General features: G+C 37.7%; 1 protein-coding gene across 5 annotated transcripts in view; it reads right to left on the bottom strand.

Annotated features, from left to right (window-relative positions):
• LOC107670373 (SLIT-ROBO Rho GTPase-activating protein 1-like) overlaps positions 1–25344 on the bottom strand; it is a 114866-nt gene that overhangs the window by 71703 nt on the left and 17819 nt on the right. For all 5 annotated transcript variants that reach the window (XM_016462947.1, XM_016462950.1, XM_016462946.1 and 2 more), the window contains exon 2: positions 3760–3955. In XM_016462947.1, coding sequence (XP_016318433.1) covers positions 3760–3955 — 196 coding nt within the window. The remainder of the gene's footprint in view (positions 1–3759; positions 3956–25344) is intronic.

Below are 25344 nucleotides of genomic sequence, written 5' to 3'. Positions count from 1 at the left end.
CTTCATCGTCTCGTCTGATGCACTCACTCAACCAAGCGTTCTAACCACAACCTCGCCCCTCCCCACCCCCCAACCATTCTAATTTCTGTAGGCGGGAATTATTTTTAATGATATTCTAAATGAGCCGCTTTGTGATATCACAAAGCCCGGAAACCAACGCTGTAGTCCAAACGAGCCGTTCGTTGTAGTTCTTGAAAAGGGATTTTTTAAAAACAAAATATCTCCCTTTGGAGTGGACTTTGAGATTTGTAATTTTCTAGATCTTTTTTATGCCCAAACATACACACTACACACTGACTAAAATTTAAAAAGTGAAAAAGCATAATAGGACCCCTTTAAAGCAATAGTTCACCTTGACTTGTTTTTTTTTTCTCTCTCTCATTTCATTCCAAACCCTCATCATGACTCAATTTCTTCTGTGGAACACACACTAAAAAGATATAGGAAAGCCATTACAAAACTCCATCTTCAAAGACAGCATCTTTTATTCATCTTCCACATCCCAGGTGTAAGCAAGTCTATATACAGCAACTACACTGGTGGCAATTACCCAAATTAATTACACTTGGTTTTCTAAACAAAATGAACGTGCCTCTAATGTGCTAATATCAAAATAACCAGCAGTGGTATAAACACACCACAACTACAAGCGATGCAGTAACTACATCAACACTGTAGCCAGAGGAACTTCATTCGGTGCTGGCGTAAACATCCCGCAGATCGCAAAGATTATATTGACAGCTCATCGATTTTGAAGTGCCAGAGCAAACTAGAGCGCTTCACTGGAGAGTTTGGCATCCTACAACAAGGTCATCAAATGAATGCGCATGAAGGTACAATCATGCAGACAACTGAAACCAACCTTACTGGGGCAAAGCATAAATCCTAAAGCCTAAGTGCATTGCATTTAATCTTAGGCATGCAACCAAAATGACAAAGGTTCAAACTTATACCCTAAACCAAAGGTTAAACTTATAACTTGTACCCTAAAAAAGGCACCTGAATTCAGTTTCCTAAAGAAGATTTATAATATAATATATAAAAGGCACTTAAGCTCAGTTTCCTAGAGGAGATGTGTCCTTGTGGAAGGTCTATTTGGCTAAAATGCATCTGCTAAATGATAGATAATAAAAGGCAATCTGCTGTCCAAGGAGTGGCAGCTGGATGATGCATATAATGAAATAATTCCCATCCTGAGTCCAGCAGCCTCCCTGGGCAAACAGTGTGTGATGCCTGTTAGCTCAACAAACATGTGCACTAAACTAAGCACCAGTCGATGTGTCGCCACGACGACAGTGTCATCTGGGAGAAGTTTAACCACACAGCTCACAAAACACTGTCTTGTAAGGATGCACATATGTGGATAGAACCTACTAAAGAACTAGTAATATAATATGAAGTCAATATGAAATCTATAGGGCCGATATAATATGACAATTGGCATGCACTGTAAGAAAAGTCTGTAATAATAGGGCACAATGTACTATGGTATTATGAATTAATTTTTGAGTATTTTGAATTACACGTTGCATTGTGTTATATTTTAGGCTTGAAGGAAATGTCTGTATAATTAACATATATTGTTCTGGCAGAAAACTACCAGTACCCGTTCAGTTTTCCTACAGATATTTTTCTTACAGTGTAAATTTTACAATATTTACTAAAAATTCATTAAAATATTTATTTATTAAAACATACACTAATGTTCAAAGGTTTTGTGTAGGCAAGATTTTATTTATTGTTTTTGAAAAAAGTCTCTTTCAGTAAAAACTGTAATACTGTGAAACATTTTTACAATGTAAAATAACTTATATTTCAATACATTTTTTATGTAATTTATTCCTTTGATGGCAAAGCTTAATTTTCAGCATCATTTCTCCAGTCTTCAGTGTCACATGATCCTTCAGAAATCATTCTGATTTGGTGCTCAAGAAGCATTTCTTATTATTATCAATGTTGAAAACAGCTGTGCTATTTAATATTTTTGTGGAAACCAATTTTCAGGATTCTTTGATGAATAGAGAGTTCAAAATAACAGCATTTATTTGAAAAAGAAAGTTTGTAACAATATAAAAGTCCTTACTGTCATGGTTATCATTACTCTCTAAAATGTCTGATTTGTCATCCTGGCACTTTATTTATAGCAAAATTAGATCCTGTGGTCATTTCTGGTTTATCACATTCTGCTACGTAAAATCCTCTACAGAAGTCACAAATCAAATCTTCACTTTATACCAAAAAACAGACTCTAAAATGGAAACTTTCGGTTAGGAGCTAACCAAGTTCAAACATACACTAGCTATGCATTTGTAAAGTGACCGCATCTCTCTGGTCTCCAACCTTCAGGCCTGATCCATCACACTTTGCACTTTGAGTCACCTGAGATGCTCCCAGCGCCAGTGAGAAGACTGATTCTGTAACTACAATCCCACAGGTAGAGTAAACTGTGTTTCTTGACAAATAGTTGCTTAATCTTTCCTCTCACTGGTTTTGCAGAATTCTGCTGACCACAAGTATCCAGCCAACTTCAGTGAAGGGGTAAAGCACACCCTCTGCTTTGGCTCAGCTGGCCTCATCACGACGCCATCGGTCAGACATCGGGCCAGACCTCTGGACTACAGAATAAAATGGGATACAATCGCAGACCACGGTCTGGACCTCTTTACTGAAGCCCTGTGGTTACAGAAGAGTCCAAGTTTAGCTAAGAGACCTGGTAAAATGACTTGAAATGCTTTAGAAATGAGCCTTTCTGTTAATTACAGAAATTTCTGCAAGCTCGTTCTGATGCTAATTCATCCGGCACACAGCTGAGCTAAGCTGGCGTTAGAACTGGCTTTTTTATCTCCAAAAGACAAAAACGAGCAATTTGCATCACATCACACTGTAATCTGGACCCTTCTTTACTTCTGCATCTGTGAACTGGCAAGTTTAAGTCCTTGTCTTTCAGAATATGTTAGTGAATTGTGTCAAGTATCTTATTCTGCTCACAAACAGACAGGCCACATAAACCACAAGCTCCACGACCAAGATTCTCCATTGCCTCCAGTTGTGCTCACAGCTGCTGGACTCATTTAGAGACTATTTACAGAAGTGAAAAGCAAACACACTCAATATTTTGAGTTGTACCAGCGGTTTCTGTACCAACATTATATAGATGTAGATCTATATGTAGATGTAGTCTTTTCCAGCCAGTGACTCTACTGGCATAATGAGACCATGATCACGGTTCGTGCCTGTCTCAGTGCACTACACTGGGAATAAATCAGCAGAAAAACATATGTGACAAGTAATGGTTTAGAAAAAATTACTCATTAAAATGTCATTGTGAGACATATATATTTTACAAAAAAAGCTGATATGAAATCTTCATACAAATGTACCCACAAATACAAAAAAAAATTCCAAACTTAATTTTCAATTCCAACACTTATTAAAAAAATTAAGATTGGATATGAAAAGTGTAGCATAAAATATAAATTCTCTCATTTAATAATGTAAAATAAAAAAGGATAACTTCATATTTCCCTTTCAACATGATTTCATATGTTGAATAAAAGACAGCATCATTTGAAAATCGTTCATGTGACACACATAGCAATTTAGGAGAAGTCAAAGTGTTCAATCTTACAATCATAAACCTTTAGACAATAATAATGATGGTGTGGGTAAGTGATTAAAGATCTGGGCCAGAGTACAAAAAGTTCTAGATTCAACCCACAAAAGAGTTGCAAGTATTAATCATTCATATAACACACTCACTTATATTGCTGATGGTCCTTGGTACTCCTGGTCTTTGCCATGAAGCGTTCGGCGAGCTTCTCCAGGTTGCGGGAGTACTCCATCTCGATCTCTGACTTCTTGCGGAAGAAGTCCTGGAGGTCCTGAAGGAGCTGGACCCTCATGTCCGTCTGCTGCTCCAGACATTTCTGCTGTTCCACCAGTTGGGCTCGAATCTCTGAACAAAAACAATCAAACATGGTTTGTTGTAAGAGTCTCTCAATAGAAATCACGAATGGACTGAAGACAAATCATTTCATTGCACACTTCAATGGTGCTCTGGAAACCTCTTGCAAGCAGCTCAACGAAGGCAGACAAAAATGATAAAAATGGCCAGCAATATATCTTCTATAAATAAAGCATTCATATTTGCCCTGGGCTAGTTTCATTGTGCCGTATCAGCAATACTACAGTAATCCAGGCTCCTCAGGTGGAGCAGGTAATACCCTTATGCTGCGTTTCATTACAGCCAGAATGAGGAATGGTCCCAGAAACTAACCTAATGACTCTCTAAAGCCAATGTGTGTACAGCACTTACAGCGATGTAGGCACTCCACTTCATTTAACAAGAATTTTTTTGCCAACATTACCTCCGGTTTCCTCATGTGATTGCCCCCTTGTCATTAGAAATGGGGCTAATAAAATTTGCAGTGCACTGTGGAGGCTCTGCAGCTCCATACCATAATATACATTCAGACTTCCTCTCTCAGCCCTCAAGTGACCCAACATGTTTAATGTATTTCTCATAATATGGGATATTTGAACCACAGTAACCACTTTAACAAGATACACAATAACTAAATGCTTTAAAAGCACAAATATTTCAACATTATAGTAGTCATATCCCGGACGAGCCCCCAGATAACATCAGTAGCCTGTCTTTATTAAAGAAATGAAATAGCAAGAAAAAGCCCTCGAATGTAAACATGAACCGTTATGAAAGTATTAATAGTTTGACGAAGATGAAGAGAAAAGTTAAGAAATGAGAACATTAGCTAAAAATGTACAAATATATTTGATAGAACTGGTTATGCAAGGCAGAGAAGAACTTATTTTTTCAGACAAATATTCACTTCTCAGTTAAATAAATAATTAAACTACAGATTATACATAATAATGGAAACACTAAAGTTATTCCTGTATGTCCAACAATAACTGTCTTGAAATTTTTGCTAAATTGGTGTTTTCATGTTTGTAGTGTAGCATGATTTCTCAAAGTTGGTTTTAAAATCTCTCAAATATTGTGTCAAAAAATAAAATAAATAAAAAACATATCAATTTTACAAATTATTACAAATTAACAAATTAATCAAAAATAATATATTTTAAAAAGTAAATAATTGTAACATTTTAAATTTAAAAATGTAACCAAAAATGTAGACAACCAATGCTAGATGTTTTAATGACAGGCTATGAAAATATTCAGAAAAAAAATAAAATAAACAAATAAATCAAATTAATTAATTAATTTAATTTAATAAAAAAAGTAAAAAGTAGATTAACCAAAATGTAGATTTTTTTAAATGACAGGCTAAAAATACATCCAGAAAAAGAAAAATTGAAGTAAAAGATGTCTGGTTTAAGATAAATAGGATTATCTAGCACCAAAAACACCTTTGTTCTGAAATACTTTTCCATAATGACTGCTGAAGTATCAGCATTTTTGTACCCTGACATGTCATATTTTGCACTAATGACTCACTGATTAAGTATCCATTACATAATCTACAGCAGTGTTTCTCAACCAGGGGTCCGTGGACCCCTAGTGGTCCTTGACATAAGGCCAGGGGGTCCGTATAAAGTATGAATTTTTGTATAAATTTTGTATATGTTGACATGACGTGTTCCCATGAAAGAAAAATCCAATATAGCTGATGATATGGCCAAATACTGGACAAGTCAGCTAAATTGAATTATACTTGACTGCATTTGGTCCTCACAAAGACACAAATGATACAAGTTCATTTTGTTCTGGGGGTCCTTGAGGATGGTTCTGAATTGGACTGGGGTCCGGTACGCCAAAAGGTTGAGATTCACTGATCTACAGTACACCATTACCTCAAAGACATTCAAAGAGATTCCAAGAACAATATATAATTTTTCTGTGCTCTGCTTTCCTTCGTTGCCAGTATCGAGTGACCCTCTGTAATTACAAAGAGCATTCCTGGCCCAGTGAGGTCATGTGTATGGTAAACATCTGCATGGAGTCAGTGTGCTGAAGCATGTGTGAGACCATGTGTCTGATCAAAGCCCTTTGATCCACTTCAAACAGAGAGATAGATGTGAGCACCTGTGAGCCATCTGATACTGCACAAACAAGACCTGAATGTGGAATCCAAGCTAATCAGCCCTCTGCTGTCTGTCTCTACAGTTAGCTTCAACAATTTCAGCGCTCGCAGGTGGGTTACCAAGATAGCTAATGGTCGGTCCGGGATGAGCGTATATCAGAGATTGCATGCTATTCTTTAAAGTGCAGGAAAATATGTGAGCCAACAACAGGCCGTGGGTCCATTTAGAGATAACAGGGACCATTTTTGAACCTTTTGACCTCCATTGTACGTTAAAAGAAAGAAATGACTACTTATCTAACAAAGACCCCAAAAACATACTTTAGTCAGTGTAGTCTACACCAAGGTTATCAACTTCCAAGTTTGCTGACAAAATTAATAAAAAAAAATGAAATGAAAAAATGACCAGGACAATATAAAATATAAACATTTTAGAATGCAAACATTTTTTTTTTTAAAGAATATTTTTTGCATTACGGTAATAGGAATTGGGGTAACTAAATGAGCAACATGACTGTATCTATGCCATCATGTCAGCTTCTATATGTTCATATGCCAATCCTAACAGCATGCTGCACTTTTTCCTCATACAGTCTGTGCCAAAAGCTATGTGGGACATACTGTACCAGAATCCTGTATGCGGATGTTCTCATCAGCGCTACCTGAAATAGCAGCATTTGTCAGGAGACCTGTGTTAATGCACTGGGTTATCCAGAACTGCCATCTGCTTAACAACTCGGGAAGGGGAATACTTTCCAGACTGTCACATTTGCTCAGTTACCTAAGTGATGTGCCAAACAATGTATCTGGGTAGTTGATATGACATGTCAAGCAATGACAGCAGAGTCATGCAGTGTTACATGCTGCTTCACACTGCATCTGAAACTTCTGTAAACCAGGGGCTTTTCCAGCCTTTCATCAGTACTGGGGCACAGGCCTCCATCAAAAATGTGTCCCAATATTTTTTAGGTTATAAATATATTTATATAAATTTGCTTTGCAGTACAGAGTCTAGCTGCTTCATTGCTGAAAAATTATAAAAAGACATTATGAAGACTTATGAAGTATCCCATTACTATTTTGATTTGAAAACACTTCCTGATATATGCAGTTTTTATGGCTTTGTTTCTATTAAAATTTCTAATTAAAAAAATGAAAGTTACATTATAATATACATACATATAGATCATCATATAGATACACAAACAAAATAATACTAAAATGTACTTTTACTGTTTTTATTTTACTATTCATTTTGTATTGTTTTATTTATATTTGTTTCTAACAAAAAATGCTCACCTAAAATAACTTAAAATATCTCTTTACTAGACATTACAAGATAGTTTTATCTGAACACCACTAATGTGCACTGTAACCAAAGGCCTTCAACATATGCAAGACCAGGTTCTCCATACATAATCATGCTAGCAAGTCATCAGAATCATAGCTATACCCTATGGGAACAAAAATCCCGTTTCATACTCATAATATATAGTGAGTGTTTCAGAAGACAGGTAGACAAGTGGGCAATGGCTGGGGGACTATCCTGTTTTCATACGGTTCAGCACAGCTGGGAGACGTCAGTCAGTCGGCCTTGTGCCAGGGCTCAGGAGCAATGTGTGCAATGTGATCGCCCATGGCCAGATTGATTTTTACCAACTCCAATCCATCGAGGAAAGTCTACTTACTTTTGACAGCTCAAAGAGCAGTGAGCCTGCATTCTACCAATAACAAGCCGTCTTGTTGGAGAAACTAAAAGCCATGCTGTGAACCGCACTGTTCACGCTACAAATCAACACAAGGCCTAAACAGAATAAATGCAGACTTGGAATGATTTCATAACAGAAGTTAGACAAAACATTAAAAGTGAACAAAATTATTGTTAAGCCACTTTAATGAGGTCTTATTTCCCAAGCAAGTCACTGTGTTCTTTTTAATTAGTTATATTTAATTAGTCAGGTATGTGAACTGAAGTAACTTGAGTGCAAGTCTGTGACTTTATGCGTCTTATTTTGTCATCATCGCTATGTCAGTGAGTGGGAAAACCTCAAGAAAGTATATGTAGGTCAGATTTCACCACTAAATCAACAGAAAGAAAGAAATACATACAAAAGTTACAGAAGTAAAAATAAATAAAATGTAATAAAACTAAATTAAAATATATTGTTATATTTTGTGTGGAAAATTGAAGTGAAAAAAAAGTAGTTGATGAAGTGTTTGAGCACAGTCTTGCATGATCCAAATCAAATAAAGAATGTCAGCCAGAATCCTTTCTGTATTTGCAGTACGATACTAACATTTATCATCAGTTCGATATTATGGACTCAGGCAAAATGTCATACAACACTCCTATGGTAAGACAGCACTATACTGATCCTCAGGGGGAGAAAATCAGATATTTCATATCTCCTGTAATTTAGCCTAGTGACATCAAAATCTGCTTGACATAATATAACAACTTCCTATAGAGTACAAAAAAGAGCCAAGAGCAATTTAAACACCATTATCTTAAGTCTATCAATGTACACAAATAGTGTGAATGTTAATTAGAATATAACTTCAGACTGAGATCACATATTTATAAGGTCAGAAAATATCTATAAAATATTTATTCATCTATATATTTAAATAAATATATACATTTATTTATTTTTATGTATAAATTTTTTTCTGACATAACTAATTTCTTCTGACACATGAAAATAAGTATGTAAATTAAAGGTGCAATAGGTGATTGTCTTCAGAAACATTTTTTGTTATGCTGGTTGAAAGTCTCTTCACATCCCGATAGCAATCATTAAGTTAAGTGGTCTAAATGTATTTATCTGTATTTATATTCTGTGGAAGGCGTAGGACCAAGAAATGTTCAACCAATCAAAACGCTCGGTCCGAGCGTTTTAATTGGCTTTCCTACCTGCCTGTTAACATATGTATTTGCATACCTCTGCACACCCTGTTCGCGCAGACAGGATACGTCATCAGCGCGTTCACGCACGCTGTGCAGACAGAGCGGGAATGGCAGACAAACATCAACAACCCGATCTTCCTTCCTGGTATTGTAATACTTTTACTAACTGTACTATAAAGTTTTCTCACCGGTGAATGACACATGATGTAGCCCAACGCGGTACCCAATTCCAGTCCTCGCACCCCCCCGCTCTGCATATTTTGCATGTCTCGCTTAGTTAACGCACCTGATTCAGATAACCAGCTCGTTAGAAGTGAGCTCCGTGCATGAACTGTGTTCCGATTGACATGCTCCCTACACAGTGTTCTTTGCTCCCTACTCCCTGAGCTGGGGAAATCCGTTTGTTTACTTGACTTCGGAACATTCCTTCACGGATTTGCCGCTGAACCGCGAGAAATGGAATTGGGAACCGCTGTAGCCTATTGTAGTAATGTTGTCTCTGGTATTCTGGTCCGTGAGCGTATGTGCGTTCAGGGGGCGTGGCTTTGGACAGTGATTGAAGGCAGGGTGGGACGTTCGCTTTCAGTGCTATCAGGCTAAAGTTAGCATTTTCCGAGATCTCCTACTGCACCTTTAATATTTAGCATTATATGTGGCAGGACTAGTCAAAATGTTTGCTGTAGAAGTAAAAATATTTTAATCCAACTATTAATCTAACTATTAGCTAATCCAACCAGCCATCCCTGAATGTGGCTCTTCTCTATAAAGCCATTTCACACGGTGGCAACATGAATATGGGGTGCACATGTTGTTTTATCTGACTGTAAGTCTTCTTCAGACCCAGCAGGAAGTATGAACCTCAGAGGACTGAGTCCAGCTATTAGCTCATTAGAATTATCTGAGACGGTCTGGAGGCCTGCATACACAAACACACACATAAACAGGAAAGACTGGCACTGGCCCCTAAGCAGTCTTTATGTATGTCTTCTGAGTCGGGTCTGACTGTGGTCTACTGACCTACTGAGAAGCAGATCCTTCCTGTCCATGCCTTCCACAGGACCAAATTACACCTTACTGCATAAACTCCTCTGACCTTAAACTCCTCCACTAACCCGCTACTCTCCTCAAATTTTAAACATGTATCAATAGCACACCCATTGAAACTAACTCAATGTTTGGAGATTCCCTTTTTAGACTGAGGCCGAGCAAGGCTGCTAGTAAAATGGCTTAGAAAGTAACAAAATTCTCTACAACGTGGTCAGCCAAGACTGAATAAATATCAGTAAGTTTATTTTTCGAGACAAATAAATGAGTTTAGTAGGAAGTCTAATCTAGTCTTGGTACCATGTTTTAACACAAGGAGCCAAGTATAGCAAAAAGAAAAATAATAAGAAATAACCAATATTGTAATAATTAACAAACACAGATCAGTTAGGCTATTCCCTTTAGACATTTTAGGAACACTGAACCAGGACAAAACTGGCTATACTTATTATTAATTAGAATAATTTCATATCACTATTGTACTATATTGAATTCACTGTGAATTTTTAAATAATTCTGCAGAAAAAATATATTTAGTAGTATTATGACTGTTTTTAGAAACGCATTTTCTACTTAAAGGAGACATATTATGCCCCTTTTTACAATATGTAATATAAGTCTCTGGTGTCCCCAGAATGTGTCTGTGAAGTTTCAGCTCAAAATACTCCACAGATCATTTATTATAACATTTTGAAAATGCCTATTTTGAGTGGAAGCAGAAACACACTGTTTTTCGGGCCTGTTTCTTTAAATGCAAATGAGCTGCTGCTCCCCGCCCCCTTTTCCAGAATAGAGCTGCGGCATTACAGCTCGGACCTGCTAAAAACATCTCTTTTGTTTCTGAATATCATGTTTATCGCGCTGAAGTCATGCGTTTTAAACCATATGAGTTTAAACTTCAATCCACTGCTCTCTTGTCTCCTCTGAGGCTGGGAATCTAAATAGTGTTCTGTGCTCCTCTGTGCAGCCAAAGACAGAACAGTTAGCATGTTTTGCTCAAACTTTTGCCATGGCCCTAGAACTGGTACACCGTTGTCGCTTGCGAAAATGACGAAATGACGGCGCCGTGGGTGGAAACTTACAGATTAAGGGGTGGTAATATTATAATGAGATCCCTTTGCCACGTCACCAAGGGAGCGAAATCAGACGCGCTCGTTTTCTCAGACGCTTGCAGAAAAAGGCTTACCAAAACAAAGTTACTGGGTTAATCTTTTTCACATTTCCTTGGTTGGTAGATGCACCGGGGACCTGATTATAGCACTTAAAACCTGGAAAAGTCCGATTTTCACAATATGTCACCTTTAAAACTGATTATTTGTGTAACTGAAGTAAACAATGGCGATATTGTGGGGAAAAAATTTGTTGCAGTGAGATTTATGGAGAAACTGGATCATACAAACAATCTGAATACACAGGCAACCAATTAAACCCTATAAATAAAGCTTTAGCTGTTAACTGTTTAATTCTGGCCACTAGAGGAATACAAAGCAACTGCAAAAATATGACTGTTTTCCAAACAGGTTTCCCAAAAGTCGTTTTTACAATAGAAAAAAAAATAAAACAGGTAATTGTGAGAAAAAGCTTAAAATAAGAAATACATGCACACTGTAAGATATAAAGTCCCAATTATAAAAAATAAAGACAGACGTTAACAATTTGAGCCAGTTACCCACTGGCTGCTCAAATGGTTTCTATAGATCCTCCCAACAAGAGAGGACAGGCCCACTTCAGGCAGATATGTGTAGAACATCAATCACTGAACATAATTACGGAGGCCCATGAGAGTCATCATTCAAATCCAACCCAAATAAAGACGTGGAGCAGTAGAAATGTGAGATTTATAATTCTATAATGAAGGGAAAGGTTGTTTATTCAGCTGCTGTCTGATGTCCGTTTGAGCTGGATGCATGAAAGACAAAAATCTGCCAATTTCAAACAGTGTAAATTTAGTATTATTTATATGGTATTCCAGTTTTTATTCATATTTTGAATTAGAATTGCTTTTATTTTTCACTTTTCTTTTTTTTTGAATATTACTATTTAGGTTAATTTTTTTTTAAATCAGTTTACATTTTTTTTTCTAGTTAGTAATAAGTTAAAGTGTAGTGCTTCATAAGCTTTCAATTAGTTGCCAAGGTGACATTTCTAATTTTTGTTTAGTTTAAGTTTTTCATCTAATATTTATATTTCATTTTAATTCTGCTTTATTTCCATTAACAACAATGTGTTACTAGTTTTAGTTGTAGTTAACAACAATAACCCTTACTACAAAATATAGCAAAATGATCCAAATAATGGGCTGCTTTTCATATTATACAATAAGGCTAGGAGATGTGCTGAGGGTCAAAAAAGGTTCAAATATTAACAAAGAAAGAGGGAAAGAACAAGAAAGAGAAAGGGGGAGAAAGCAGGACACAACTCTTGCACACAAAGTACAACCATGGTGAGCGAAGACTGGCCCTTCTTTTAGCAATTCATATCCAGGCCTCCGACTGCCCTCAGGTGAGGGAGAGAGCATCACAAGAAACTCAATACACGCAATTCAGACCACAGTTTCATACTCTCACACATTTTTTTTCTAGAAGAAAGTACCACTATGTTGCAAGATGACACTGTATGCTCCTTGGGCTCACTTTGTTCTTTTGTTTGGAAAATGCCAGCGAGAAGAGTCTGAAAAAGAGGAGCAAGGATAACGTTTCATATCTTCTCCCTTGCAAAAATTATAGTAACTGTTTGAGGGAGCTGCCAGGACATGCCACAAGGCTCTTGGAAACGTGTGGAACGCCAACAGATCTTCTCCTGTAATTAGATGGGGCTTTTCCCGACATCTAAGAGGTCAATAAGGAGTACAAACACTCCATCATGTTTACCTCAGATTGTTCTTACCTTCTCGCAACCAGAGATCAAACGAATTGTTCATGTCAAAAACGACAAATGAATCTTCTGAACTTGATCGTTGTAAAAATGCAGCAGCGACTCCAAATGCCCTGCAGTGTGGTGTTTTAAGTGACGACTCTATTCAAGAAACTGCATTCAGTGCTTGGGGGGCCCACTAGAGCTGCCTGACGGGGCCTCACGGACCACACGTGAGGCGGTTCAATCCCACGCACAAACACCTGGGCAGCACTAGTTCATTTTAAACACATCTGCATGGTCTTATGTTCTACAACTGTAAGGATCTGAAGGACACACCTGCAGAACTCCATCCCTCATCAGCTGACATATGCGTTTTTTTCCCATCCATTATTACACTGAACGCCATTGACAAAGACTCCACAGACCATAATCAGTGCCGGACACTTAAACCAAAGGCCCTTTCACATGATTCTTGAAGAGAAACATCAAACTATACAGTACATTGCATAGTGGCTGAGCGTTGTAATGCAACTTTCGACTATTTGGTGCTAACGTTTCGAAGCGTAGCCAGACCATTCACATCATTACAACATATCATTAAGCAAGTGTTTGGGGCGCAAAATGAATCCTGTGGGTATCTACACTGTAAAAAATTATTTTTTGAAGTTGTAAATGAAAATTATTGGAGTATGTTTAACAAGAAAATCCTCTTTCAGTTTTTATACTTGTTATTTGCCATTTCTAAATTAAAATTGTTTCTACACAGAATATGTTTCTGCTTTTACATTGACAAGTATGACAACACTGAAGGCATATGCTACAACATATCATGTATATTAAGTATGAATACACCAAAAATCCAATAAATATTGGATTTTCATGTCATTGTTGAAAACCAATAACTGGCCAATATTAAAATTATACACTATTTTGTTTAGTAAAAATAAAACACTAAACTAAAAAATAAATGCTAGACGTGAATTCACAACATTATAATGTGTGACTGACATCACAACATTATAATGTACAGCATGAAAAATGGATATTCAATTTTGAGAGTTGCTAAAAATTACATTTAAGTGTTAGTTAATATGCGTTTTTAAATCTTATTCAATTATTACTGAACTTTATGTAAGCCTTATATGCAAGGGTAATCTAAGTGTAGGAAATTAGCATAAACAAATATCCAATATCAGCCAATATATTTATCCAACACTGACCTATATACAATAAATGTAAAAATAAAATCTCTAATTCTAGCTGATGTACTGTGCATCCCTTTTTTAAGGACGAATCATAACTTTCAGAGTTACTTAAGTCAAGATGTGCATTGGCGAACTGAATCTACATCAGCTTTCTGCCAGTGGGAGCAAGAGGGTTTTCTCCAAAAGTCTGTGATCCAAAAAAGAAAAACAGCATTAAGGGTCACATGGTCAGACCAAGGGGTCTGCTGACAGGTCACAGTGGGTTTAGCCTGTCACGCTGCTCTACTGCCCAGTAAACATGGGGTTGTTCCGTCAGAGAACATTAGCAGTCTCCTGGCCTCCTGTCTGACTGCCCACTGAGAGAAGTCCATAGAAGAGAGCGAGACCACTCAGACCAGATCGGCTCAGCCCGGCCTGACAGCCCTGACACCGATACCAGAGGGGGTTTACCGCTGACGGCCAGGAGGCATTGCGGTCTTAAGAGCCGGAATCCATGAATGTCACAACATCCTATATCTGCTTGCTTATGGCAAAAATCATAATCATGATTATTTAAGGTCTAGGTGATATGACCAAAATCTTATACAAGTTTTTCTTTTTTTTAATACAATAGTTATATGCATCAAGTATATTTTGCTATCTAATATTTTATATCATGATATCAAAATTGTAATCAATGTTGCTAAAAAGAACATTATTTTGTGTATTTGGTGTAATGAAATGTGTTTATGCGGTTTAAGGTTAAAAAAACACATTATTTTCCACATACTGTACATTATTGTTTCTCCTCTATGCCCCGCCTTTCTGAAACACGTCGATTTTTACAAAGCTCATCGTTCTGAAAAGCAAGGTGTGCTCTGATTGGCCAGCTATCCAGTGCGTTGTGATTGGCCGAATACCTCAAGCGTGTGACGGAAATGTTACGCCCCTTACCATACTGTGATGGAGCGACGAGACAAAAACATTCAAACCCATTACAAACTAGGCATTTCTTGCATCAAGAAATGCGTTGCGTTGCATCACGCTGCGTAAACATTAAACCATGTCTGCATTTGTGATCGGAGAAATGACGAACAACAAGCGCTACTCTACACTGCTCAAAACTCGCGTTTGAATCGTCAGTGGCAAATTCTTTAAATATGAAAATGTACTTACAGACTGTGAGTCAGAAAAGCCGGCATTGTAGTCTACTCTACCACGATCAGGAAACAGTCCTCCATAAAATGCGCTGCATACATCTCAATATTTGGGTTGAACTGTTCTGGAACAGTGTTGTAAATACAACTTAACCACTGATTTCTAGTCGTGTCCTCTTTTGGAAGGCCAAACAAAGTATTTTCGCTTTCGCAACGAAACACACAGCGTCTTCACAACATGGCAGCGGCGGTGGCAGCAACAATAAAGTTACACCTTCTTTCTTTGCGTGAACATTTGGGTGGTGTTATGCAAATCTTCCCATATCGTGACGTAGACATGTGGAGGCGTGTTTGAGGAGGGCGTGAACCAGTCTTAACTTTTATAAAGAATATCTCTTTGGGTTTGAGACTTTAGTCTGGATCTTATCTATTCAAGAACAGCTTGTAACACTCCAAAGAGAAAGGAAAACTTGAAATCGCATCATATGACCCCTAGAAGATTAATGTGATTTCACAATTATTGGAAGCCAAAATCAAAACTGAAATTCGAATCCTTGTTTAATCAATATTTATTTGTCTGACCCATCACCATGCCTTTTGGAACATGGTAACAAGGTAATACCAACATTTTTTGGGCCACGTACCATGATATTCTTTGAAGCACTTTGCAAATGGCATGGTATTTAGTGCAATGGTATATTTCAAATATTACCTTTTAATACATGCACCATATGTTTTGTGATTAAATATTGCTAATTTCACTTTATTATGAGAAACATTATACAAAAATGCCTGACTTGTCGGACATAATCCAATCTGAAACATTATTGCAAAGCTGAGACTATATTTTGCAAGTTATTTGGAATTATTTTAAGTATGATATGTTGATGCATACATGTAATCTCTGTCCAACCAACAGAAAATTAAATTATTTTACTCCCCACTTACTGGATAGTCATACAGAGTCCCTGTCTGCCTTCCATGACTAACTCTTTCACTTAACCTGGTCTTTAGCAACACACCAAAGGTGATAACACCAAAAAAAAATCACTAAACCTAATCTGTCTATGTGCCATTTACTACTAAAAGGAAGCCTGTCGCTAATCAGATCAAGGCTTGCAGGACAGGTCAAATGCTCCATACTGGGACGCTAAATGGGCATTTTGTCAAAGCAGCAAATCTGCTCTGCTATAAAAGCCATGAATCTCACTTATAATAAATTTTATTATCTGGTCCACCTTCATAACACCCTGAGCGCTACCGCTGGACCCCGCTGTGACATTTGCATTTAATGTAATGAGCAGCATCCTATTGTACTAGAAACACTGACAGATTAGAGTAATCTCTGCATAAGTACATCTAAGTGACTTAATTAAGAGCAATCGTGTGCTTTATGCTAGATGCTTTCTCTCTTTTCTTGTCTGTAATCTGGAAAATTTCTCAAAAATCAAACTTTGATTTAAACTTTGACCTTGAAACTAACCCTACAAAAAGTATTTTGGCAGTATTATGGTTCATTGATGGCATAAATTATATCTTACAGTTTTATTACTATAATCATATCACCATGGTACTTAAAATTGTACTATATGATTCTCCAAAGTAATAGTATGTTCTATGGGACTGGTCAAACGATAATTGTGTTACTTTTCAACAATGTGTTTTAACCGGGAAAGCACAAGTAGTTCTTTCTTTGACCTTGAAACTAACCCTACAAAAAGTATTTTGGCAGTATTATGGTTCATTGATGGCATAAATTATATCTTACAGTTTTATTACTATAATCATATCACCATGGTACTTAAAATTGTACTATATGATTCTCCAAAGTAATAGTATGTTCTATGGGACTGGTCAAACGATAATTGTGTTACTTTTCAACAATGTGTTTTAACCGGGAAAGCACAAGTAGTTTTTTCTTCAATGTCGGTCGATGACTGTAGAGATTATGATAAAGTTAAATCTGTCATTTTAAAGGCATATGAATGCGTACCAGAAGCATACAGACAGCGTTTTCATTTGCAGAAAAAAGAAGAGGTACAAACTCATTTAGAATTTGTCAGAGATTTGAGGAGAAACTTTAATCGTTGGTGTACAGCACTAGACATTAAGACATTTGAAGATTTAAGTCATTTGATGGTGCTAGAACAATTTAAAAACACAGTTCCGAGTCGTGTTGCCATATATATCAATAAGCACAATGTTGAAACTCCTGAGGAAGCGGCGACGTTAGCCGATGACTTTGTACTGACGCACAAATCTGTTTTTGTTGGTGTGCATGTTCATGATGTTCAGTCTGCTACCTCTGTAAAGACTCCATCTAAAAATGACCGTGTTTTCACGGGAAATTTTGACCAGAGTAAAATATGCAATTATTGTCGGGAGAGAGGACATTGGAAATTGGATTGTCCAGTCCTTAAGAATAAATCCAAACTTGTAGCACATTCACCTGTTAAGCCTGCTGCTTCGGTGGCACCAGTTCTGTCTGAAGAGATTGAAATGTTTGAAGATCAAAAACCCGATGTTGAATTTTTGTCGTCTTACTCCTCTTTCATTACAGAAGGATTAATTGGATTAATTCATCTTGGAGTCTGTTTTGCCGTTTTCCTCGCTATCCTATACTGGTGAGAACGTGTTAATTAGGGGAATAGGACTGAATGTTCTGTCTGTTCCTCTTCATAAGGTAAGACTTCAGTCTGAATTGATTCAAGGTGAGGTTGCAGTGGGAGTACGACCGGCCTTGCCAATTAAAGGAGTTCATATTATTTTAGGAAACGGACTAGTAGGTGAGCGTGTATGGGCTGACAGTTCAGTGTTCCCTATTGTTACTGCTCATAATAAAAATGAAACGGAACGAAGTCAAGATGCCACATGTGTAGTGATTCGTGCAATGAAACAGCGAAAGGTGGAACTGACTGATCAAAAGGAAACCCTGTGTAATAAAGCTTGCACTGATTTGTTTGTTCCTGATTTGTCGGCATTGTCTTTTCCCGTTTTGGCAGAGGAACTTGGAAAAGAGCAGCAAGCTAACTCTTTGGATGAGTTTTTCCAGTGGGCTGTCACTCCTGCAGAAATCGGTAGTCTTGCTGCGTACCACGCACAAAGTCAGGGTGCGTTGGAGAGATTTCATCAGTCCTTAAAATCGCTGCTTCGAGCATACTGTGTGCAGTTAGATAGAGATTGGGAAAAGGGCTTACCCTGGATGATGTTAGCCGCTCGCGGAGTAGTACAGGGAAATACGGGTTTTAGTCCTAATGATTTAGTCTTTGGGCATAAAGTTTGTGGTCTATTGTCTGTTTTTCAAGAGGCTGGTAAAGTTGCGAAGCCTCCGAAAAATTTGGCATATGTTTTGGGGTTTAAGAACCGACTCATTCAGGCAAGAGAACTCGCAAAAGTAAATTTTGAAAAACGCCAACAAAATATGAAGCGATTGTATGATCGTACAGTCAAATGTCGCGTGTTTGATCCAGGAAAGTGTGTCCGGTGCAGGCGAAGTTACAGGCCATCCAGGACTTCTTCTCTCCATGTCGAGTTTGTTGTTTTTGTGTAGTGTTGCGGTGAACGTGGGTAGTAGTATTTATCTCGGGGGCAAATCCGTGGTGTTGAAGGCGTCGCTGGTTTTACCGGTTGCGTTTTCACCCAGCGGGCTACAGTGCGTAAGTACCCCCCACAAGTAATCGCATGAAGACTATGGTTGAGTTAGGTAGAATATTGGGTAGGCAGATAGAGGGGAAACTCTCGTTATTTGATTGCACTGTGTAAGTTAAATTGTTTTCTGGTGAATTTTCATGGCCGATGTTGATTTGTTTATTAGTTCACCTTCGCATGAACTTGCGAAGTCCCTATGCGAAATACTATGGTACTGTCATGGTATTTTCAAGGTAATTATAAGTTTGGGGTCGTTAAGATTTTTTATGTTCTTAAAAGTGTCTTATATTCACAAAGGCTGCATTTACAGTAAAAATAGAAATATTTGAAAATGTTACTGAATTTTAAAATACATAGTTTAAAATGTTAATACATTTTAAAAGGTAATTTATTATTGTGATGGCAAAGCTAAAATTTCAGCAGTCATTACTCCAGTCTTCAGTGTCACATCCGTGGTGTTGAAGGCATCGCTGGTTTTACCGGTTGCGTTTTCACCCAGCGGGCTACAGTGTGTAAGTACCCCCCACAAGTAATCGCATGAAGACTATGGTTGAGTTAGGTAGAATATTGGGTAGGCAGATAGAGGGGAAACTCTCGTTATTTGATTGCACTGTGTAAGTTAAATTGTTTTCTGGTGAATTTTCATGGCCGATGTTGATTTGTTTATTAGTTCACCTTCGCATGAACTTGCGAAGTCCCTATGCGAAATACTATGGTACTGTCATGGTATTTTCAAGGTAATTATAAGTTTGGGGTCGTTAAGATTTTTTATGTTCTTAAAAGTGTCTTATATTCACAAAGGCTGCATTTACAGTAAAAATAGAAATATTTGAAAATGTTACTGAATTTTAAAATACATAGTTTAAAATGTTAATACATTTTAAAAGGTAATTTATTATTGTGATGGCAAAGCTAAAATTTCAGCAGTCATTACTCCAGTCTTCAGTGTCACATGATCCTTGAGAAATAATTCTAAAGCCAAAAAAAAGCAAGACGTATGAAAGATCTATAGCCTAATTGTACACAAGACACAGCAGGACAACACATGTGCCTAAAAGACAAATTACTCAATGAGGCCCATCGTGAACATCAGAGAAACAATGCAATTGAAATACCACAGGGCCACATGACAGACATTACCTCGGTGCTCATCCGAGACTATATCCTAGATCTTCTAAACAGTGTTTAAAGACATCCCATTCCCTACAACCCCCTTCCTGTGAAAAACAACCAGCACCTCTTCTAAACTTCTAAACTTCTTTTCAACCAAAGAAGTCGAAGACGAGTAACCCTAGAAGGTCAGCGTTTACATTCAAGTCCAAGCCTGTTGTGCTAGAATATCTGTCATGGTATGTTAGCTCTGGGGGAGCAGGATTCACTATAAGAAAGACGTAATTCGAGGTAAAATGAGAGAGTCTCAAGCCCTCAGGGCAGGAGATAGTAGCCGGTGTGAATCCAGAGCCTCTAATTGTAGTGCAGAGGTGCCACTGGGAAGTTTGTGCGATGGGAAAATTGAGATAGAGCTCAAACTCGAAATCCGCCAAAGACTGGCACAAGTTCATCACCTCTAATATGAGAGGCTGTCAAAATGGAAAACGTTTCATATTTCATATTTTAACAAACCTGCCACAGCACTGAAAAAAGAATTTGTGTACAATTTACGACTGAATTAAAAGTTAATTTTGAAGCTGAAAGACTGAATTAGTATTTTCTTGTAAAATGTACTCCAATAATCTAGTCCCAATAAAGATTTTGTTTTAAGTGTGGAATAAATAAAGCTTGACCTCTCCAAGAACTACCATTCAGTTAAACAGGAAATTTTTCACCTACCTACTTAAATCCCCAAAAAGAAAAGCTACGGGAGAGCCATTGACTAATTGACCAAACCTATTTTTTACCCTGGGATCGAGCAGATGTACTATTGACATGTCATGCATTATGTTGTGGTTGCCGTTTAGCATTACGTCACATTTGTTCCTGTTGTTCTCTCTTTTATGTCAATGATAGGATCTTTACTAGACTGTAGCGAACACAACAGCTCATCCACTTCAAATAGGTTTACAAAGAATGAATGGAAACAAAGCCTGTACTCTGTATAATATCTAACGTGATGTTACGTCTTTGGAAAAGCATGTTTTATGGGACATGGCTGCTTGTTTGTCATTCATGCTTGAAATAAATTGAAATATTCGTGTTGAAATATCAAAAATATTTCAACACGTTTTTAAATAAAAGTTAAATGGAGAAAGTTAAATTATGGATAGAGGAAGCAACGTACTGATGACGGATTTTTTTTTATATTACTATTATTATTACAAACATGCAGCTTTTCGATTCACAAGAAGTTAATTGATGGACTGGAGTTTTTATCAACTGCTTGAACTCTCATTCTGACGGCACCCATTCACTACAGAGATCAACTGGTGAGCAAATGATGTAATGCTTAATTTCTCCTGATCTGTTCTGATGAAGAAACAAGTCTTGCATGGCCAGAGGGTGAGTACATTTTCAGCAAATTTTCATTTTGGGGTGAACTACTTCTTTAATTATGGGTATGTTGCATTTCATTTTAAACAACCAATTATTTTGGATGTCTACATAATGAAGTGGTCTACGTTCAACCAGGAAAAATTGATATCATCTATAAAGGTCAAGATGTGAGTTCGACCCTGCATCTTGGAAGGATGCTAGTAGTTGATCTCAATTAGGCCACAGATTGACATAACTACATAAATCATAATCCAGTCTAACATCACATCACACCACAAGACATTATTATATGTGATATTTATATGTAATAAATAAATTCTAATTGCCCAAAAAATGATTACATTTTGGATTATACACAACATCTACTAAAACAAGATTTGTCCTCTGATCTTTTTGTGCTTAAAATGTCAAACCTCTCTGACGTACACAAACAACAAGTCCCAAAAAAGCTGCATCTTACTTACGTAAAGATGTTGTTCAGAGAGCTGGAGTTATGGGACGGGGCTTTAAATAAGGTCTGGGTTGATGTGAATGAAGTTTCTTATCTCAAAGGAACAGCTGGGACCACATACACATCTCCACTGGACAACAAGACGAAATATATGATCCACACACCAATGTGTTCTGTGTCTCGCTCACATAAACACACACATATAAAAATCGCAAAGTAACACAAACCGGAAAGACACAGAAGTGACAAGCTACATACCAAACCCTGTTATACTAAAGAAAACTCATCACAAATCTCTTTCTTAAATCATATTCATGTGTCTGCGTGGTCTCTATTGCAAGTTATAATTAAACACGAAACAATGCAATATGAACAATGCATGAGTAATGCGAAACACACAAAGCACATGTTCCAGACACAAAAATGAAATGCAGGCTTGAATCAGATGTCACGCAAACACAGCGTACAGTCAAGACCATGATAAAACAACAAAACAATAGTCTTTAAAGATTTCAACTTATCTGTGTAACCTCTAACTAACATGTTAAAGGGGTCATATGACGTTGCTAAAAAGAACATTATGTTGTGTATTTGGTGTAATGCACTGTGTTTATGCGGTTTAAGGTTCAAAAAACACATTATTTTCCACATAATGTACATTATTGTTGCTCCTCTATGCCCCGCCTTTCTGAAAAGCGTCAATTTTTACAAAGCTCATCGTTCTGAAAAGCGAGGTGTGCTCTGATTGGCCAGCTATCCAGTGCGTTGTGATTGGCTGAATACCTCAAGCGTGTGACGGAAATGTTACGCCCCTTACTATACTGTGATACGCGACAAGACAACACCAATAAAACTAGGGCAGGGTAAAAAAAATATCGATATCTCGATATTAATCGATTCTCATTTTTACGGAAATATATAGATTCTTAAATCCCAAGAATCTATTATTCTAGCCTGTTTTCAGTTAATGGACGGAACACTGAAGGGCACTTCCCATCCAATATATCGCAATAAGCATTGTGCTTTGGTACTTTTAATATGAAACAAAGTCTCAGATTTCAAATTATGTCCATTGTATTGCAGTGTTCAAACAATAAATGCTGTTTTGGCGCTGTTTAATGTGGAGTGACAGATCGCTGTAGCGCCTCAGATCAACAGACGCGTTAGCGCGAGGCGCACGGTGAACTGATCATCTCCTCCACATTAATACCAGTTTCAGCACAAAATAAACATGACTAAACATCCGAAGGTAAGTTAAAAGAAAGAGTACAACTTTACAATCCGTATCCTGTCTCAAGTAATAAATCACTCAATCAGTGTTTCAGCTGCGCAAAGACGTCAACATAACGTCTTGTAAACAATGTCACGTAATGTCACATTTACCTCAGAAAAACATATTTGGTGACCATAAACTCATTAGTCAGCTAGAAAAATAAACTGTAGAGAGGGAAAAAAACGAATTGAAGTAGAAATATTACTATGTAATTGTAACTTTATTATTTAAAAACTTCATTAAGTGTAATTTTAACAAATCAGTCCATTTTAACCTTCAGTATTATAGTAATGTAGTACCAACTGACTCACATGTATATTTTACAGCATTGGTTGAGAGACTTTTTTTCCTTGAGAAAATTTGGCATGTACTGTACCTGATATATATCCAAAATAATCGATATTGAATCGAATCGAATCAGTAATCGAATCCGGCGATTCACAGCGCGAAGTTAAAGGGATAGTTCACCCAAAAATGAAAATTTGATGTTTATCTGCTTACCCCCAGGGCATCCAAGATGTAGGTGACTTTGTTTCTTCAGTAGAACACATTTGATGATTTTTAAGTCCAACCGTTGCAGTCTATCAGTCGTATAATGGATGGCAATGGTAACAAAATCTATGAGTGTAAAAAAAACATGCACAGACAAATCCAAATTAAACCCTGCGGCTCGTGACGACACATTGATGTCCTAAGACACGAAACGATCGGTTTGTGCCAGAAACCGAACAGTACTTATATCATTTTCTACCTCTAATTCACCACCATGTCCAACTGTCTTTGGGCGCGCACACGACTTCCGGTGTGTGAGGTGTGTACGCGCTCTGGCGTAGTGGCCTCGGAGAGGCTTTTATTAACACAAAATCAACATAAAGTGTCCAGAAACGGGAAAAAAGTGTCCAAAATAAACAGGGGATGTGGTGTCCTCGTCGTGCTGCGGGGTTCGTGAAGGGAAGGGCAGTGGTCAGGAAGGAAGGAAGGAAGGGTCCAGGTAAGGGGCGGAGTCCGGCGGCCGCACGCCCTCCCCTCTCCGGTCCGAGGCGCGAGGGGCGGCGGCTTCTGTCAGCGGCTTCGTCCTTCTCTCTGCCCACGGCGCTTGAAGGTACAGCGAGAATAAAAGTTACGCCTTCTTTCTTTGCGTGAACATTTGGGCGGTGTTATGCAAATCTTCCCACACAGTGACGTAGACATGTGGGGGCGTGTTTAAACGAGTCGTTTTAGGAGGGCGTGGACAAGTCTTAACTTTTATAAAGAATATCTCTTTGGGTTTGAGACTTTAGTCTTTGCAACTTTAGGGATCTTATCTATGCACGAACAGCTTGTAACACTCTTTGAAATTGAAATTGAAATTGCATCATATGACCCCTTTAACTAATCATGGGCAGATCCCTGAGTAACACACAGTAAGCATCTACAGCCAGATTCGCTGGTAATTATAGTGAAAGGCAATATGGCGGAAGCTGAAAAAGCCCACATCCTCTTATCTCCAGAAAATATCCCCTCAGCCATACAGCCCTTTTCTCTCATTCTCTGTCCCTCGTCAGTTCCGATTTTGTTTTTACATGGATCCTCCTCACATACAAAATCAATCACTCAGCTCTAGAGGACATTTTCAGACACATAATACGAGCATTTCTGCTAAACCCTCAGGTTCTATTACAAGGCAGCTGTTATCACAGAGGAATATTTTAACAGAATACAATTGAGACAAAGCCCCTGTCATATTCCCTGAAGATCACATATGCAGGCGAGACCCTAGCGGGGTCATTTATCAGCAGTGCTGCTGTCCACCAGAGTGCCAAACTGAAACCAGGCTCTCCGCTACTCACATCAGGGCTCTACAGTGCGACCATTTCAGTCGCATTTGCGACTGAAAACTACTGCGTGCGACTATAAACATTTTTTTAGGAGCACCAGTGCGACTGACCCGATCATCATCATACTTGTGATTGCGCTCAGGGGAGCTTGAAATGTTTCTACGTGTTTTTGCAGCGTTGAGTAATGTATCACAGACGTATCTCACGAATCCTTTCATAAGCAAAGTGAGAGATTCATTGCGCAGTGTAGAGAGCTTCGTTGATTATAGATGTGAGATCGAGATGAGCTAAGATGAGTGCCAACTTTTAATGATTTTGTAAATGTGATACTGATTTAATACAATGCAATTCAATAAACAAGAAGTTAATATTAAGTGACTTACATTGTCTGACTATAACACTATTGTCTGATTTTGCTCTATTTCGTCGTTGAAAATAGTTTAAAACAAAG

Source organism: Sinocyclocheilus anshuiensis, unplaced genomic scaffold, assembly GCF_001515605.1.
Source record: "Sinocyclocheilus anshuiensis isolate Anshui unplaced genomic scaffold, SAMN03320099.WGS_v1.1 scaffold949, whole genome shotgun sequence".
Lineage (NCBI taxonomy): Eukaryota > Metazoa > Chordata > Actinopteri > Cypriniformes > Cyprinidae > Sinocyclocheilus > Sinocyclocheilus anshuiensis.
The sequence above is the reverse complement of the archived record's forward strand: the minus strand, read 5'-3'. Positions and strand labels throughout refer to the sequence as shown.